This window comes from Lepisma saccharinum, chromosome 1 (assembly GCF_977018435.1).
Source record: "Lepisma saccharinum chromosome 1, izLepSacc3.1, whole genome shotgun sequence".
Classification (NCBI taxonomy): Eukaryota; Metazoa; Arthropoda; class Insecta; order Zygentoma; family Lepismatidae; genus Lepisma; species Lepisma saccharinum.
Window position 1 is genome coordinate 65,925,707 of NC_139229.1, and position 18,508 is coordinate 65,944,214.

The 18,508-nt window shown below is 37.8% G+C and overlaps 1 protein-coding gene across 1 annotated transcript in view; it reads left to right on the forward strand.

Annotated features, from left to right (window-relative positions):
• Positions 1 to 18,508, forward strand: part of Dscam4 (Down syndrome cell adhesion molecule 4) — a 482,573-nt gene that overhangs the window by 84,048 nt on the left and 380,017 nt on the right. The window contains exon 2 of the mRNA XM_083132205.1: positions 3,637 to 3,738. Within this exon, the coding sequence (XP_082988331.1) occupies positions 3,693 to 3,738 (46 nt within the window). The 5' untranslated portion in view covers positions 3,637 to 3,692. The remainder of the gene's footprint in view (positions 1 to 3,636; positions 3,739 to 18,508) is intronic.

Here is an 18,508-nt window from a genome sequence, read left to right on the forward strand (position 1 = left end):
GTTTCATTATTAATCTTCCATTTTAATCGCCGCGAATAGTCTAAAGAGGCGTAACAGCGACGATGACTAAGAAAACCAGAAATACATAACAAACTCAACAAATTTAATAATTTCCTTGGATAATATCATTTTATCCTGCCAAATAATTAATGTGCACGTAGATCTCTATATTACTTACTTGTGTCTTTTGACTAAAAGAAGGCAAAATTACTAGCAGTTTCACTTTTTTGTCTTTAGAATATAGAAAGATGAAATTATTTAATGAACGTTATTTTTTTCTGCAACATTAAAAGCAGTGTTTGGAGCTAACTGGTTATGTTAACTCAGTTAAAAGCAACAGTTACTTTTTTTTAAGGAATTTTAATTGTAACTAACTTCCCGACTCGTAGTGACATCCCGCCGTTTCCACGGTTCAACGGACATCGCTGTAATTACAGCACGTGCGATGGTGCCACGTTCCACACATCTTTAGTGCGTATTGACAGTGATAACGGATGTTAAAAATAGATGCAATGAGCTTTAAAACAAGATCAAGCTCGTGTTAATGGGTCTACCCAATACTAAGATAGAGTTATTTCACAAAATTGATAAGAACCTGTGTTTGGCCGACTATTTAAAAATCTGAAAATTAAGAATAGTGTTTAAAACCTTTCTACTTGCACTGTATTTAAATTTCATTACGATCTGACCTCAAGTGTTTTTTTATTAATAGAATTTCGAAGAGAGAGGTCGTTTGGAAAACAAAAATTGCGGTCAGAGTTCAAATCTTTGTTATAGTGCAGGAGGCCTTAGAAAGAGCGTTTCGCGGGCCAACAGCAGACGTCGCTCGCGCACTATTGCCGATACTTTCGTGTCATTTGCTCCTCAGCCGAACAAACAGGCCGAGGTAGCAAGAGGCAGAGGTCATTCACCCTTCCAGAAGGGTGCAGCGAGCTAGTTGTGGCAACCGGGCTCGCTCATTAGCGGACCTCATTGGTTCTCGCAGACACACCCCCATATTGTCGTCTGCTGTAAGCGATCTTTCTAAGGCCTCCTGCACTTATAAGATACAATCGACAGTCACTTTGCTTTGAAAACCTACGTATGTTGTTAGTAGTGCAGTGCAATCCAGGACTAATGAAATGAACATGTAAGTTTGTTGTAAAGAAGCATTTAAAAAATTTAGAGAGGCATTTTGGTGTTTTTTAGGGTATTAATGCGTATTTTACAGAACATTTTCTGGTATTTTATTCTGCATTAAAATCCTAGCCCTACTTATAACTCTCGCATGCGCAACATGGTATTTTAATTATGTATTATTAATCATATTTGTTGCAGGGCTTCGTCTCCCATCATTCTTCCTTCGATATTAATTAACAGACGAACTGATACGAGCGAGGTTGAATTGGCCTTTTTTAAAACCCTTCAATAAATATATTCATCCTCTTACATCCATCTCACCGTTGACAATCGGTTGCACTGGGTTCTCAGTCACTGTGTCGAGCGCTGTCACTCAGTATGCTCTCCGTGACAAGCTCTCCCCCTTTTTTCGCTTGACCTGAAAAATTTATGGTTGGTCCCCGTTGTATAGCGATTAACGTTACGCACTTTTTAAAGGAGAGGTGCTAGCTTCGAATTCTCTATGTTTTTGCTATTAACTCCCATTGTAGTTAATATAACCTTTAAAACACGATAAATGTATAAAAGAAACGGCACAAAACTTAGATTTCAGAAGAATTGCAACAGATTTTATTAAGGGGTGTAAGGGGTGATCCTTCCACGTATTACACCCAATTGTCAACCTAACTTCCACCTGGTGCACCACGGACAGTATCTTGCAGACTAACGAGGTTCTGGCGTCTGGACCTACAGTTAATATAACCTTCGTAGGGCTGTTTGTGCTGTCCTGTGTTTTGTCATTATGTGTGCTGAGTTCTCCTTTACAGCCTCAGCTTTTAACCGAAGTCAGAATATTTTAATATTTTAGTTAACGACATTACAGTTATTTTAGTTATGGTAAGGTGCAAGCCCTGCTTAACGTGACGGGTGGAGGCTTTAAGTGCTGACGCACCCAAAAATTTATATTCAAATTAACGATTATTTTAAGCAATTATGTCTATCAAAATTGCAAGCATGTTAAGAGACGCTGACAGTGATCCCAGGGGATTCAGAGCCATTTTTGTCAATGTCAATTAGTGTCGAATCCATAGTTTTTGGAGTCGCTAAGCTAATTGGTGAAATTCATGATGGCTAAACGTGGTACACATATGACTTACAATCTGGAAAGAGATACTGTGGGGGTAAGACACCCCTGGCACCCCTAGGGGTGGGGTGGGAAGTGGGTGACATAATCGATATTAGTGTGGAATCCACAGTTTTCGGGGTCGCTAAGTTGAATAGTGACTCTCCCAATGACGTTCAACTCCCAAGACAGCCCTGACACCCTTAGGGGTGGGGGTGGGAAGGGGTTCCATGTAAAAATAATCGAAAACGACCGATATTAGTGTGGAACCCATAGTTTTCGGTGTCGCTAAGATGAATAGGGACACTCCCAATGCAGTTCAATTTATTTATTCTTGGAGGTGGAACTATGAATGTTGTTCATAAATTGTTGTTAAATTTATATGGTAGTGAATTTATAAAGATATTACTTTATAATTTGTATACTGTACTTATACTTTCAAATACCTGTAAATAAAGTTAGTTACATTTTACGCTATAGTTAGAATTCATTAAACACGCGGGCAACGCCAGGTAATCAGCTAGTATGATATAATAATCCTAATTTACTTTGTTGAGAAGGTTTCTGTGAGGGTATAAAGGCAGCTATTATAAAATATATTTTAAGGTTTCTATTATATTACAAGCTATAAAGAATCGTTTGACCTTTGTAACGAAATCATTCTTAGGAAATGTCCTACAGGATCTTGTGAAACCAATATTGTAGGTTTGGTTATCCGAGAATGAATGGTCGGGTTTGGTGAGGATATTCTGAAAGATACATTACATCGTTTACTTTGACAGTTGCTTTTTAGCTTTAGCAACCTATAGAGTTTCTGCACATGTATTGCACAAGTGGGGAATGATGAAACAAGTTGAAGAACTGCAGTCTGCATTGTGTACCTATCAGGGAGGAACTTACAGTATGAATTTGTGTGATACATACATTTGCTCACGGAACACAAATCTGTGATTCTGGAGCAGAGGCACTGTAGTATCAAAAGGTTTCACCACACGAGAACAATATCCGTTGATGGTTCGCATATTTCCGGGAGATGGATAGTATGGAGAAAAGAAAATCATCGGGTAGACCGAGGAAATCAGAGGAAGTAGTGAGTTTCGTTGTGACGTGTGTTGTGTGATTAGTGTTGTGTGGAAGCTAGTAGCGTAGGAGTCCAGAATGAGTTTCAGTTAATGGAGAAGTTATTTCAATTCCTGAATCATGTGTTTGATTACTGTAGAAGCTGTTTGAGTTACTGAACTTAATAAAACAATGTTTCAACATATACCGTGTATCCTTCACAATAATCTCACGAAACTCCACCATTCATTCCCGGAAACCCTGTATATCTGCAGTTGTAATGTTTGAAATACAAACTCAATTGATATAATTACACGTCGAAATTAACTTACATTTCTCCTCTTTTCCATTCGCAGATAACGCCGATAGGAGCATGGAGTGACGCAATTTGACTGCCATGTTGTCTTGAGCCATGAAGCAGAAGCTAGCTTTTTGGGCATATCTTCTTGTACCTACAGGTAAGAAAAAATCTCTTTGAAACGTCATATATAGTTACGTTATTGTACTGCACATGTTTCAAATATTGTATCTCGTCTTTCAGCTTCATGTCTGACTTTTTATCTCTCCGGAACGATTTATGCAGTAAATATTATTGGATGTGTTACTAGGAATGTACCTCTTGTATGAGCATCATGTTGTTATTTTCTATCTCTGTGGAACGATTTATGCGGTAAATATTATATTGGACGTGTTACTAGGAATGTACCTCTTTTATTGTCTCAAGGCTTCTATTTTCTGTCTTTATGGAACAATTTATACAGTAAAAATTACACTGTTCTACAAAGGTTTTATTTCTCATGTGAAAATAAGTTTTTCTCAAGGAATTTGGTATGGTAAATTCAAATCCGTAATTAGAATTTCACTATCAGGGATAGTTTTTTAGTTATAAGGAAATAAAGAGTATCATTTTACTCAGATTCATCGTTCGTGATAAATGCAGGGAATTGTCAAATGAGCAGTTGGCAATATCTGCTTCTGAGCTTCTGTTTCAGATGTTGGCAGTTCTGTTACTAAGCTGCATTATGTACCTGCAACTCATTGTCAAAATACTATGCATTGTGTTTGCAGCTTTTGTTTAAGTTGATATACGTACTTTGCCTGTCGAAATCAACCAGGTAGCTTCTGCTACATCTGTGGAGAGTTGGCCTTTGCAAGGCAGAAGAAGAGGATTCGATCTATCATGAAGAAGTACTACAAACATTACCTTGGAATCAACCAATATAATCTCCACCCCAAAACAAACATTACTAAATTTAGGCAAACCTGCCTATTTTCAAACTGAGCACCTATTGACTGATCGCAACGACGTTAGTGGTTTAATGAACGTTCATACGTTCTTCTGATGTCACAAAGAAACCTGTGAGATATTAGAAGCTAACTAACTAACTCTCTAGCTTCTTAAGCCCAAAGGCTTATGGCTGCAGCAACACAAGCCTTCCATCTTTCCCTATCCTAGGCAAGATCTATCCAATATTTTCCATCCTTACCGATTTCCTTTAGGTCCAGGGATATTAGAAGAACTAACTAACTCTCTAGCCTTCTTAAACCCGAAGGTTCATGGCTGCAGCAACACAGGCCTTCCATCTTTCCCTATCTTGAGCAAGATCTATATTCTCTTTTCCATCCCTACCGATTTCCCTTAGGTCCATCTCAACGTTGTCCCTCCATCTTCGTCTTTGCCTTCCTACAGGTCTCTTACCATCAGGTTTCCCAACAAGAATCCTGTAAACTCCTCTTTCCTCTCCCATTCGTGCCACATGGCCTGCCCACCTAAGTCTTCTTGATTTAATTATTCTAATAATATCTGGACATGAATACAAATTATGTAGTTCTAAATTATGTAACCTTCTCCACTCGCCTGTTTCCTCATCCCTTTTAGGTCCAAAGATTTTCCTAAGGATCTTATTTTCAAATACTCTCAATTTATGTTCCTCTTTCAACGTAAGGGACCAAGTTTCACATCCATATAATACTACAGGCAAAATTACGGTTTTGTATATTTTAACTTTTAGTTTCTTAGATATTAAACGAGAAGACAAAAGTTTATGAAGAGAGAAGTAACATGCATTTCTTGAATTAAGCCTACTTTTTATTTCCTCTTTAATATAATTTCCATTTGTTAATATTACTCCTAAGTATTTGAATTTGGAAACTGATTCAAACGAGTTGTTATCAATAATTAGATTTTGATTATTACCTAACACTTGGTTTCGGCCTGTAAACATATATTTAGTTTTCTCTTTGTTAACTTCCAAACCTATCTCTGTAGCAGTTTTGAAAAATATTTTAGCATTATTCTTAATTGTATTCACATCATCCCCAAGTAAGTCTACATCATCTGCATATGCTAACAACTGAGTCACACCATTTAATTTGAGTCCTTCTTTAGTTTCTTGTACCTTCCTAACAGCATATTCTAAGGCAAAATTAAAGAGCAATGGAGATAATGCATCTCCTTGTTTTAACCGATCATGAATTGTAAATTTGTCAGACATATTAATACCCACACGAATTATACTTTCTGTTTCAGTGGTGCATATTTTTATCATACTAACAAGCTTCTTAGGTATTCCAAACTCTACTAATATATTATATAATTTATCTCTTTTGACCGAATCATATGCTTTTTTTAAATCAATGAATAGCTGATGGACATTTTGATTATATTCCCACTTTTTTTCAAGTGTCTGTCTGATGTGAAAAATTTGATCTGTAGTTGATCTGTTACGTTTAAATCCACATTGATAATCACCTATAATTTCATTAGCATATGGTGTTAGTCTTGTTAAAAGAATGTTAGACAATATTTTGTATGTTGTTGAGAGTAGAGAAATTCCACGGTAATTATTGCAGTTCATTTTATCACCTTTTTTAAACACAGGAACAATTATGGATTCTTTCCACTGTTGAGGGACTTCTTCTTTATTCCATATTAAACAAATTAATTTATGAATTTGACATATTAATGAATTTCCACCATATTTAATTAACTCAGCTGGTATTAAATCAATGCCAGGTGCTTTGTTATTCTTTAGCCTTTTAATAGCATCTTTAACTTCAGTCAAGTTAGGTTCTGGAACTAAAGGTTCTGCTGTGTGGACTTCATTTACTTCTGATTTATCTCCTACATGGACATTTAAAAGGTCATTAAAGTAGTTCTTCCATCTATTTAGAATATCGCTTGGGTCAGCTAGAAAATCACCGTCTTTATCTTTTATCAAGTTTACTTTAGGTTGCAATCCCTTTCTAAACTCATTTACACCTTTATATAAATCTCTGATATTTTTATTTTTACTGTTTGTTTCATTTTTTTTCAAGTAATCTCTTTTTTTACTTCTAAACGTGCGGTTAACTTCTCGCTTTATTCTATTATAATTGTTTAGATTTGTATCATCAGAGTTATTTAACCACCTAAGTCTAGCCTGATTTCTTATTTCTATTAGATTATGACATTCATTATCAAACCATGGCTTACTTTTTCTCGGTTTATGGTATCCTATACTTTCTATAGCTGCTGATTCTATTGCATTATGTATGTGCTCCCAATTCTTATTTACGTCTGTTTCATTTATATTTTCATCATCATTTAAATCCTGCAAAACATCAAATCTATTTGACAGTTTAATTTGGTAATCTTTCTTAATTCTTTCATCAGTAAACTTTCCTGTATCAAATTTTAGAATTTTTAGATTTTGTTGCTTATGATTTAACACTGAGAGTCTTTCTCTTAATTTTGCAATTACTAAATAATGGTCACTGGCACAGTCAGCACCTCTATGTGTACGAACGTCAATTATACTAGTATGCCTTCTCTTATCAATGAGAATATGATCTATCTGATTATGAGTTTTACCATCTGGAGAAGACCAGGTATATTTATGGATATCTTTATGTTTAAAAGTGGTACTTTTCACAATTAAATTCTTTGAGGTTGCAAAAGTAATCAATCTTATACCATTATCATTACTTAATTCATGAAGACTTTCTTTACCAATCGTGGGTTTAAATGTCTCTTCTTTGCCAATCTGTGCATTACAATCACCTAACAGAATTTTAATATCATACTGAGAAAATTTATCAAAGACCTGTTCTAACTCTGTATAAAAATCATCTTTAGTATTATCATCTTTATCTTCCGTTGGTGCATGTATGTTTATTAAAATAATTTTACACCACCTACCCTGTAAAACTGCATATGATATCCTATCATTAATAAATTCTACTGTTTTAAGAGCCGAGATAATTCTATTATTTATGAAAAACCCTGTTCCAAAATTATGATTTTCAGTACCACCATAGAAAAAAGTATAATTTTTAGTTTTACAATTCCCTTCTCCTGGCCACCTAACTTCCTGGACAGCTACTACATCTAATTTATACTTAACTATCTCATTAACTGTACACTGAAATGCCCCAGGCCGGTAAAGACTCAGAACATTCCAGGTGCCTAATTTAATATCCTTATTCCTAATGTAGATCTTATCCTTAGTCCAGGGACCTCCCAAAGTAGTCCCCACCCGGAGATCCGAACAGGGGACTATTTTACCTCCGGAATATTTTACCTTGGGAACATCCATGGCCTTATATTTCTGTTTCTTGACATGTCTTTTTACAGTGCAGAGTTGTCAGCTCTACGCCTAACCCCCAATATGAATGGAGGAACTACTACACAAACACATTAGACAGCACAATTACTACACAAGACGAACACAAACACATTAGACAGCACAACTACTACACAAGACACACACAAACACATCACAACTATAACACAATATAAACACACCACAACTACTACACAATATAAACACAAACACACCACAACTACTACACAAGACAAACACAAACAAATTAGACAGCACAACTACTACGCAAGACAAAACAAACATACTAGACAGCACAACTACTACACAAACATACTAGACCGCACAACTACAACTTAAATAGTAAATAGAAGAAATCCATGGAATATAATGAGCATAAGTGGAAGATAATAGGAGACTTCAGGATAGTTGCATTGATATTGGGAGTGCAACATGGCTACACAAAGTATACCTGCTTCCTCTGCAGCTGGATCCTGTGGCCGAGTGGTTAGCACATCGCACTGCGACGCCAAGGGTCCCGGGTTCGAATCCCGCTCGGGCTTGGATGTTTGCGAATGCCCATTCATCAATTTCACCACTCATCCCCATCTTCGTAAATTAGCCAAGAGGCACAAAACGCGAAGTAAAATCAACTAAATCGATCAATCAATCAATGCTTCCTCTGCAAGTGGTATACCCGTGACAGAAGAACCACTGCACAAAAAAGAATTGTTCTCAACGAAATTGACAAGTGGGAGAAAAATTATACAGCGTGTGATGTTCCTCTTCCCCCTCTTCCCCGTCTTCACACCAAGCTAGGCCTTACGAAACAATTTGTAAAAGCTATGGACACAAATGGAAGAAGATTTAAGTGTATTTCAAACAAATTGCCTCGTCTTTCACCAGCAAAACGAAGGAAAGGTACTTTGTGGGACCTCAAATTAGAGAACTTCAGAAAATCTAGAGTTTGAAGCATGTCTAAGAGACAAAGGAAAAAGAGCACGGATATAATATTATATGCAAGATAAATTGCAAACAAATTATTATTTTTTGAAAATAAGTATTATATAACAATTCTGTGTGATAATATTATGTCATATATCACATCTATAACTTTTAAACATAATATACTAGGTTTCGAGAAAGGATAATTAAATTATTCCACGAGTTCACTCAGTATTCGCCTTAAAATTGCAAGAATTTTAGATAAAATTAAAATCACGATTACTCGTAAACTATCCCTGACAGAGAAAATCTAAATACAGATTTGAAATCAGCGCACAATTTGCAATAGGAATCAGAACTTTTTCCTCCAGAAAAAATAAAGTTTTTTGTTCTTGTAGAACAGTGTTATTGGACTTGAACTAGCAATGTACCTCTTATATGAGCATCATGTTGATATTCTCTATCTTTCTGCAACGGTATATGCAGTAAATATTATTGGACGTGTTACTAGGAATGTACTTCTTTTATTGGATTAGGTTCCTATATTCTATATCTCTTTGGCACGATTTATGCAGTAAATATTATTAGATGGGTTACTAGGAATGTACCTCTTGTATGAGCATCATGTTGCTATTTTCTACATGTCTGGAACGATTTATGCAGTAAATGTTATTTTACGTGTTATTAGAAATGTACTAGGAATTCACGTCTTGTATGAACTTCATATTCCTATTTTCTATCTCCGGAACGTTTTGCAGAAGAAATGTTGATCATATTACTAGGACTCTATATCTTGTTAATCTTCTTGTTTCTATTTTCTGAACATTCCATATGCTGTATTTTCCACACACAAACTACTACTTTTAGAAAGGTATTTATATGGATATAGGTACCTAATGATGTTTCGAAAAAACGTATAAATTATTTCAGTCCTGAGCTTCCGTTTCCTGAAAATACAGTGCTTTTGGTAGATTATTTACCTATTTTTGTCATAATTTGTGGACTGTTGACCCCATGCCATTTTCTAACAACTAAACTCGTATAGATTGTTGAGAGTCTGTAGTTAAATCAAGTGGCCGCGGTGGCTCAGTCGATTACGCGTCTGACTACCATGCTATAGGTCTCTGGTTCGATCCCCGGCCGGTTCAAAATCAGCCAAAAGCGGCTGAAATGCGAAGTAAAATAATCCAAATCATTCAATCAATCATTAGTTTGATTAATGGTACAGTTATAACAATGGAGTATATTTAACAAAAATAAAAAGAAGCAGTTATACATCGATTCTTGTCAATAATGTTATATTGTTGAAACATAATAACTTAACTGTGAAACAAGTGTTATTATTATTATTATTATTATTATAAATGAAGAAGTTCTTCCAAAACATTACATCAAAAATTGTGTTTTTATGCTTGTAAAAACCGTAAACTACAAAGATAAATAATTATATAAATATCATATATATAAACATCCTTTCCCTTAAAACGTGAGGAATATATGTGGATAAAAGTTTGTCAGTTTCTTTAATATGAAGGTGAACGAGCAAGCACATGTTGATCAAATCACCTTTCCATAATTGTCAACGTAGAACGCAGGAGAGACTTCTTTTTTGTATTGACTTCGTACGTGCGATCTGCTTGGATCAATTCCTATGAACTGACTTTTTGAAAGGCCTTCTGTGAACGGCGGATCATATGTAAGAGATCCTCTGATAAAAACCCTATGCAAACTCGTACGAGTCGGCAAGGAACATCCCCGGACAATGTGTCCATTGTACGCCCTTGTCCATTTGACGGTGGGTAACACATAGAGCGCAATGTGCTTGGCGGTATAATGCCAGCATTGCAACACCTGACAATAAACACAACAATAGACAATCGCACGGGTACGCTGCTTAACATTGTTGCACCGAACAATCTAGCTGAGTGGCTGAGGCAATCGGCTTGGAACTGGCCACTCTGAGTGAGTTCTTTCTTTCCTCTAGCGCGCTAATACCCTGGCTAACGAAGACCTTCCTTTTCCTTAAGCCTTTGTTTAACCTAATTATCTGAGGCAAGTGAATTATGCGTTCAGTAAAGGGAATTAGAATTAGGGTACGTTTTCTTCTGCTTTCGGAGTTAGGCTAATATTGCTTTTCTGTGTGTTACACTGAAGATATATGTTTCTCCCGATGTTTGTTTCAATTAAAGTCGGATTTAGGGAAATGCCATTTTAAAAAAAAAAGAAAAAGAGATAAAAATAGATAAGAGTAGACATGTTGCATATTTACCTCCTCCCCTCGCCAGTATGTCTTTAGCCTACATGACAAGTTTTCAGGTTGATTGATTGATTTGTTTTATTTCACTTCGCTTTTGTACCACTTTTGGCTAATCGAGAAGATGGTAAGTGATGATATAACTGATGAAAGGACACTTTCAAAGAACATCCATGCCCTGGCCAGGAACACTGCCATCATAGCACGCTTTGCTAACCACTCCTCCAGGGAGGTCGACATTGTAGAGCAAGCCTCATACACATGGAGTAATATAGAAAAAGAGAGAATGTATTAGTGCCGAAAGTAAAGGGAGATTAATTAAGAGGAGATAGAGAAAAATATTGTGAAGGACGGAGAGGAAAAGAAGGAAGCAGAGATACCGAGGAGAAATATAGAAAGGAATATTCATAGTGAGATATAAAGGGAAACGAAGATAGAAAGAGAAACTAGAGAAGCAAAGGAAGAAATAAAGAAATAGATGTCATAGATACACAGAAACGGAGAGAGAGATGGAAAGGTAGGAAATCGTAAGGGACAGAGAAATAAAGAAGGAAATATTGAGATAGAGAGAAATAGAAGAGAAAATGGCACAGAAATGGAAGCAGAAAGGTAAGAGGGATGTAAGAAAGGTTGTTATAGAAGAAAAAGACGTAAAGGAAAAACAAGAAGAAAATATTGCTAGCCAGGATCACTTAAACATCACCTGAAAATACAGTATTTTGTTGACATAACTCCCCCCGCCCTACCAAAAAAAAGGCTAAAACATTGTTTTGTGCTTGGAGAAGAAAACTGTCTCTTACTTTTAATACTTTTTCTTGCCCAATAGTTTTGCGGTGTACATTTTGCATCCCCGTCGTGCTTAACCTCAGATAACTCTGTATATAGGAAAAAAATCCTCTTTCCCTGCCTCCTAACTGGTAGAAACAGCTCAGCGGTCTTTTCTGACTCTCTGTTCCCTCAGGCCCTGTGGTTTTTGTATGTCAGACGTGTCCTAACTATTTATATATATATATATATATATATATATATATATATATATATATATATATATATATATATATACATATAAAGAGCCAGTGGATGCCTGACATCACCGAACAAAAGGCCCGTTCTCTCATACGACGTACACATAATGGCTGAGAGATTCCTTCGTGGAAAAGAATAAATAACCTTGTTTGCTTGTATTTTTTTTCTTTGTTTGTCGGTTACCCTGGGAGAATGCATTCCCAGAGAGAGACAAGCACAACATGCTGAAATGTTGTTGTTCTCTTGTTTTCTCCACTCCTCTGCCAGGAGAGATCCTCATCGTTTCCCTCTCCCTCTTGGGATAAGCGTCAGTCTCCGGATCAATCTACTTGAATCCTTCATTTTCTTTTTCCAAAAACTTGAACCCGCTACCGTTTCGGTCGTAAGTGCACATTGTTTGCTTTTTTCCTCCCGTGCATGTTCTCTTATCCGCAGGGGAATAGTTTTTGTAGTTATTCTGAACGACAAAGCTTTCATGAGTTTAGTTCTTACTCGTATTACGTCTTTGCTGTCGAAACCAATGAAGAAATGGAGACGAGGGATTCTTCGTGTTCTAACAAGGCCAAGTCTCTTGTTATGCGATGACAAGAAGCTTGATATATCGCATCGAGTTATTGAGATCCGGAAACCAAATACGGTAAAGCGGGGTAATTTGGATACCTTAACAGAAATATTGAAATGAAGAATAAAGTTGGATGTTGTACAGAACATAAATGGTGCACTACTAAGTCAAATAATCTGATACATATCACTAAAACGAATGATAATTCTGACGCCGAAATAAAGATATCTGATATACCCACCAAATTGGAAATTGAGAAATACAATATTGTTTAGGAAATGTATATATATGTGTGTGTGTGTTTTTTTGTGGAGAGAAATCTCAGTAGGTTGCATAGCAATTCGAAGTAAGAACGAACTGCCTCTTTGATCACACCAGCTCACCTTTTTTTCTTGTCGTAATTGTACATGTCACAATTTCTAAAACGAAAATCCCGTTGACAAAATTAAATCTATACCAACCCAGTCTAACATCACAATTTTCTGCGTATCAAAACTTGCCATACCTCACGACCCTGCTCACCTAAACGCTTGATGGAAATTCTTGTCTTCGAATGTGATGTGTTTTCGTAGTTACAACCAAAATGATTGAGAATTTTTTCCTCGCATGATATATGATTTTTTTTATGCGGTTGTGTGGTCAGTACTTTGGACATACGTTCGCTGCATCTACTGATAAAATTCCATGCTGATAGTATTACCAGCAAGATTATAAGCCAGTAAATTATGATTTTGTCACTTAGCTCATAAAAATCGCTGTTTCAAAACCCATAAAGTGCTGTACAGGGCCTCTGTAGGTCACAACCCACAGATCCGAGTGGAGTGATCAATACAATGATCCGATCTTCTTATAACAAGCTTCCGTGGCAGGGTGGTTAGATCAGCAAGTCAAGAAGATAAATGTCCTGGGGTCGTTGGTTTTAAGCCCATTTTATGTTCAGGTAGGCTAATCGGGACTAGGGTTACAGTTTGCAGTGGGATCCGAAGCACTGTGCATCCACTGGGGAATCGAACCCGCGACTCCTTGATTGCATGGCAATAGAATTACCACTACACCACTCCTAAGTTCGTGTCTTGGTAAGGCACGGACGTTGTGTTGCTTTCGTGCCTTCATTTTTTCAAGGCTACCCCCGCTTATGTGGGAGGGGGGGGGATAGATTTCTCACAATCACAATCTATTACATTTGTGGAGATGATGTGATCAATACCACACTCCAGCCGCCTTTACACTCCAGAATTGCCCCCAGATACCCATTTATTACAGGACTTCCCCGATGCTGTAGTGGTAACATCGTCGCGGGTCCCCGGTTCGATACCCGGTGGAGCTACACAGTGCTTCGGATTCCAATTTAACTACAGTTCCAGTCCCTATTAACCTATCTGTGCATAATGTGAACATGAGAAACTCACCCAGAGCCGCCCCTAGCAGGTCTCACTTCCTTACCATTAATACTCAGCGCCACGATTAACTTGGAAAGATTGAGAAGGATGTCAAATAGCCAACAATTCAACTACAACAATAAGGCCCGTAGTTGACTCTGGTTTGGTAAATTTCAAGCAAACCTCTCCCCAAGTGAACATTGCAGACAGGTGGAACGCAGTGAACAACATTCATCTTGCGAGTATGAGAATATGCAAGACCTTAATTCACGACGTGCACTTTCACGGGACAATACGCGTATGCTTGCGAGTTCGCTGTGAAAGGCTGGTAAACAATACGTGAGCAAACAATACTCGGAACGTGACCTCTGGAAGCATTATTATACAGCAAGATGGGGTTTGTCTTCCTCTTGCTTGAGCATTACTTAGCAACAGAGGGCTAGATAGCCTCACTTAAGAGCATGGCGAACTCTTGTATACAGTGATAATCCAAGAGATGGATTTCGCTTGAAATTACGTTTACTTGCATCCACTTCAGAAGGGTTACTCATTTGCTTTGGGGCACTTAAAGGTGAATAAACAATCACCCAGTAATTAATTGTTGGCAGTTTTTCTATTTCTTGTATTGTTTTTCTAACCTTTGTCCATAGTAAAATTTAAGTCAATGAAAGCACACGCACGTGTCGTATAACAAGTCCTGTTGTACTATAATTCCAATGGCAGACGTTATTGCGTGTAGCAATATACCACGTATGATTCAGCCACTCTTCACAACTATTTTCTGTCCAGTGTAAGAATGGAGTAAGTGAAAATAAATGCACGTGCTGTGTAAGAAATCACATTGGTTATCCCAATGGCGGTTATTCGGCAGGAATATAGTGCGTATGATACAGCCGTACCACTCAACAAAGCTCTTATGATGAAGTATTTGGGCCTAATTTTATGAGCTATATGCCCACGATCAGTGTAGAAATAAACAATTAATTGACATGCAAGGAATTATTTCTCGGGAAGTAATGTGATTTTTTCACGACTTTCTCCTTTCAGTGGACGGAGTATAGGATTGTTCTTACTTGCTCCTGCATTATTGTTTATGACGAGGTGCATTAAAGCTTTAGCTTTGCTGGTGCATAATTGTGCTATCTTCATGTTTTCCCCTCACCAGTAGGCATACATATCATAGACAATAACATGGATGTCCGCAGGATTTTTTTCCATGGAGGAGCAAGCAAGATATTTATTTTTCCACGGGGACACTTTAAATGGCATGTATAGTTTGAAGTTATCATGCTTCTGCAACGCACTTACAACTACAGGCATAAATTGTTGTGACTAAAATGAAATTATGTGTGTAAAATATATACATTTAGGTTGACATTTATTTTCCGGGCGGGGGAGCGTGGCTCCCTTCCGGACGTTCATGGATAATTGTTGTTTCCAGGTGCGCGTACTTTACATGAATGTTATACCTTCGTTATACAGGGTAATTCAAAATGAATGGTGCAACTTTACACAGTTATTATGACGTTACTGTTTATGGTAGAAAATCAAACAAGGTATCAATATAAAGAAGAACTCTGGAAGTTTTACTCACATGACTCATATTATGTATATTCAACATGGACCACGTGTAACGTGGCAAATCCTTCGGAAGGGTGAAACATATGCATTACTACCGAAAAGCATGCGGAAATGTCTGTGCACCATTGTGATTGACTCAGTTCTCGATAGCTCCAACACAATACGCCTTCTACTGGTCATTAGCCATTTTGCGACACTGACGATTCTGGTGGAGCATTGGCTAAGCAGAATAAGCCTGCTAAGTGGGAATAAAGCTTCAAGAGTTCTTCTTTATATTGATGCCTTGTCTAATTTTCTATCATAAATAGTAACGTCATAGTAATTGTATAAAGTTGCACCATTCATTTTGAATTACCCTGTATATCCATATATATTACGTTGCAAGTCTTTTAGTGTCTATTTCGTTTTTATTTATTTCCAGTGTGCCTATTTTGTTATATTTAGTGCCGGATTTTTCTTATAATGTCTAATATACCTATCTTAATGAATATTTTCACTGCTCCAATTCTTAACACTCTTCCTCATCATCATCATCTATCGCTTTTTCCTGCCTCTGGCTGGGTCGGCATAGAAGTCAAGGCTCTCCACTTTTTCCTGGTCTTCCACCACTTCTCTCTTTTCACGGTGTTCCTATCTTGTGCTCTTCTCCTAACACCCTCTGCTCTCTACTGTTTCCACCGACATCGAACCATCTCATCTGTGCCTGATCTATCCTGAAACTTCACCACCCCCAATATAGTCCTTAAAAATTCCATCTCCAATGCCTGCATCTCTCTTTTGTCTCTATGTATCATTGTCCAAGTCTCTGCCCCACACGTAATTATTTTCACATAGTACTTAGTATAACCGATTATTTTGAGGACTGATTAATTTGAGGACTGATTGTTTCTTCCGAGAAGAAGGAGGTTAGAGAGATTAACACCCCTCGGGTAAAATTAACTGTCCTTACTATGCATTGTGTAAAGGGACAAAGAAAAACGCGGTGAAGTTTTTCGAGCAGTGTTTGTAGAGCCTTTGAGTGAAAAGCTGCGTTGCTTCGCGCGTTAGCTGCAGAAGTTTACATGCAGCAGTTGGCGTCGAGATCTCTGCGTATGGAGAATTCGCGAATTTGATAGTGCTATCGGCAGCAAGTTGCAGTTAGATATTCGTGGACGGTTTTTGTAGATGTCGTCTGCCTAGTGGACAGTTAACAGTGACCTGTGTTCCGGACATTTGAACGTTCGCGTGATTGACAAAAGAGCGCGCGGAATTTTATTTAAATACAGACTGTTTTTCTCGTGGCAACATTTATAGCGCGAGAAGTGAAAAGAAGATAGACGTCGAAGATCTTCGAGGGAAAGAAGAAGCGGCGGAAAGAAGACATCAAGGAGCTTCTACCAATAGTGTTTCCCCCCTAGTGTCGAGAGCTCTCGAGATGTGAACCTTTATATCGGAAGTGTTGATTACAGTAAAAGTGAAAACGCAGCGCTGAGTAAATTTTGTAAGTAGGTCGACCATATTCTTTAATTGAGATTAAAGTGTTTATTTTATGTTTATTAATCTATGTTACTAACCTAAGATTAATCTAAGGCAACTGGAGGTAATTTTTGTATTAGTTTTAACTATGTAAAACAAAGCCCTCCAGCTTTCCAGGGCAAATTAAAAATTTATTAACCGCTAGTTTATTTTAGAAGTTTGAAATAAAAAACAGTAAAGAATCCTTGGGTTTTCTTAAGCAGTTTTAAAGTGTAAGTTAGAAATGTAAAACCAAAAATATGTTCTAGCGTAAACGAAACCGCGACATTAAAAGTCCAAAAACAACTGTTATCGTTATAGTAGTATGTGTTATATATTACCTTCTTGCATTTCATAGGTACATCCCTTTTCCATATTAATCTTAGAACGCTTTGATATAGTCCACCACCCATTTGTCCTCTTCTGTTTACCTCCTCATCTATTCTTCCACTTCTCTCATTTATGTTCCCCTATTTGGTTCCTATTTCTTAACTTTTGGTGCCTATTTATCCTTGCTGTTTAGTTCTTGTTTCTGTATGTTTATTGCCACTTGAATACCTACATTTAGACATTTTATCTCGTACGTGGAACCGACCCCTGAAGAGCAATAGCAAATAAACAATTGAAAAGAGAACAAATGGCAAAACGTTACGTTGCCCTGAGGCAGACCTCCTGTTCGACCACAGAGTGACGTTGCCCCTTGAGGACGCTGCGTGGAAGAGGCATTGATTGGCAACCTGATCCCCGGCTAGGGGAGGGGGGGAGGGGCATTGTGCTTTGAGTCGGATCGCTTTTCCGCCTGGGTCTCGCTGATTGACAAGTGTAAGCTCACCGTCAGCCCAGCGAACATCTTTCCTGTGTCTGCGCAGCCAAGGAGATAGATTGGGGGAGGGGGTTGATGCAGTGGACAGCCGCAGCTTTCCTGGCAAGGGTGGAGGGCTTTCAATTGAGACCGCAGGCGTCTTTAATATTCACGATGGGGAGAGTGGCCCGACGTCGTTGATGCTCAACTGTTTTCTACAGCTTTACAGCGTCTTTACGTCCGTTTTGTCAAGAAACAAGGGTAACAACCAACGAAGTACACGGTGTTTCACTCGCTCTCGACCCCTGATATTCGGTTGTAAAAATCAAACTATGGGCCATGATGTAATGAAATTTGCTACGGACATACCTTGGAGTATGAGAAGTATGGTGACACCATTGTAGATGGCGCCACAGTCTCTTTAGTCCTTACGTGGGGGATTCTGCAGTCAAATGCCACCATGCGGACGTAAGCTTTCAGTCTGAGTTCTTGGCGCCGTCTATTGGCTGCTTACCTGTTCCGGATCGGACGTCGCTTGGAGCAGTCGCATAACTCCATTTCGAACTCCATTTATTATTTTCATTCTCCTCTGCATGGTATGT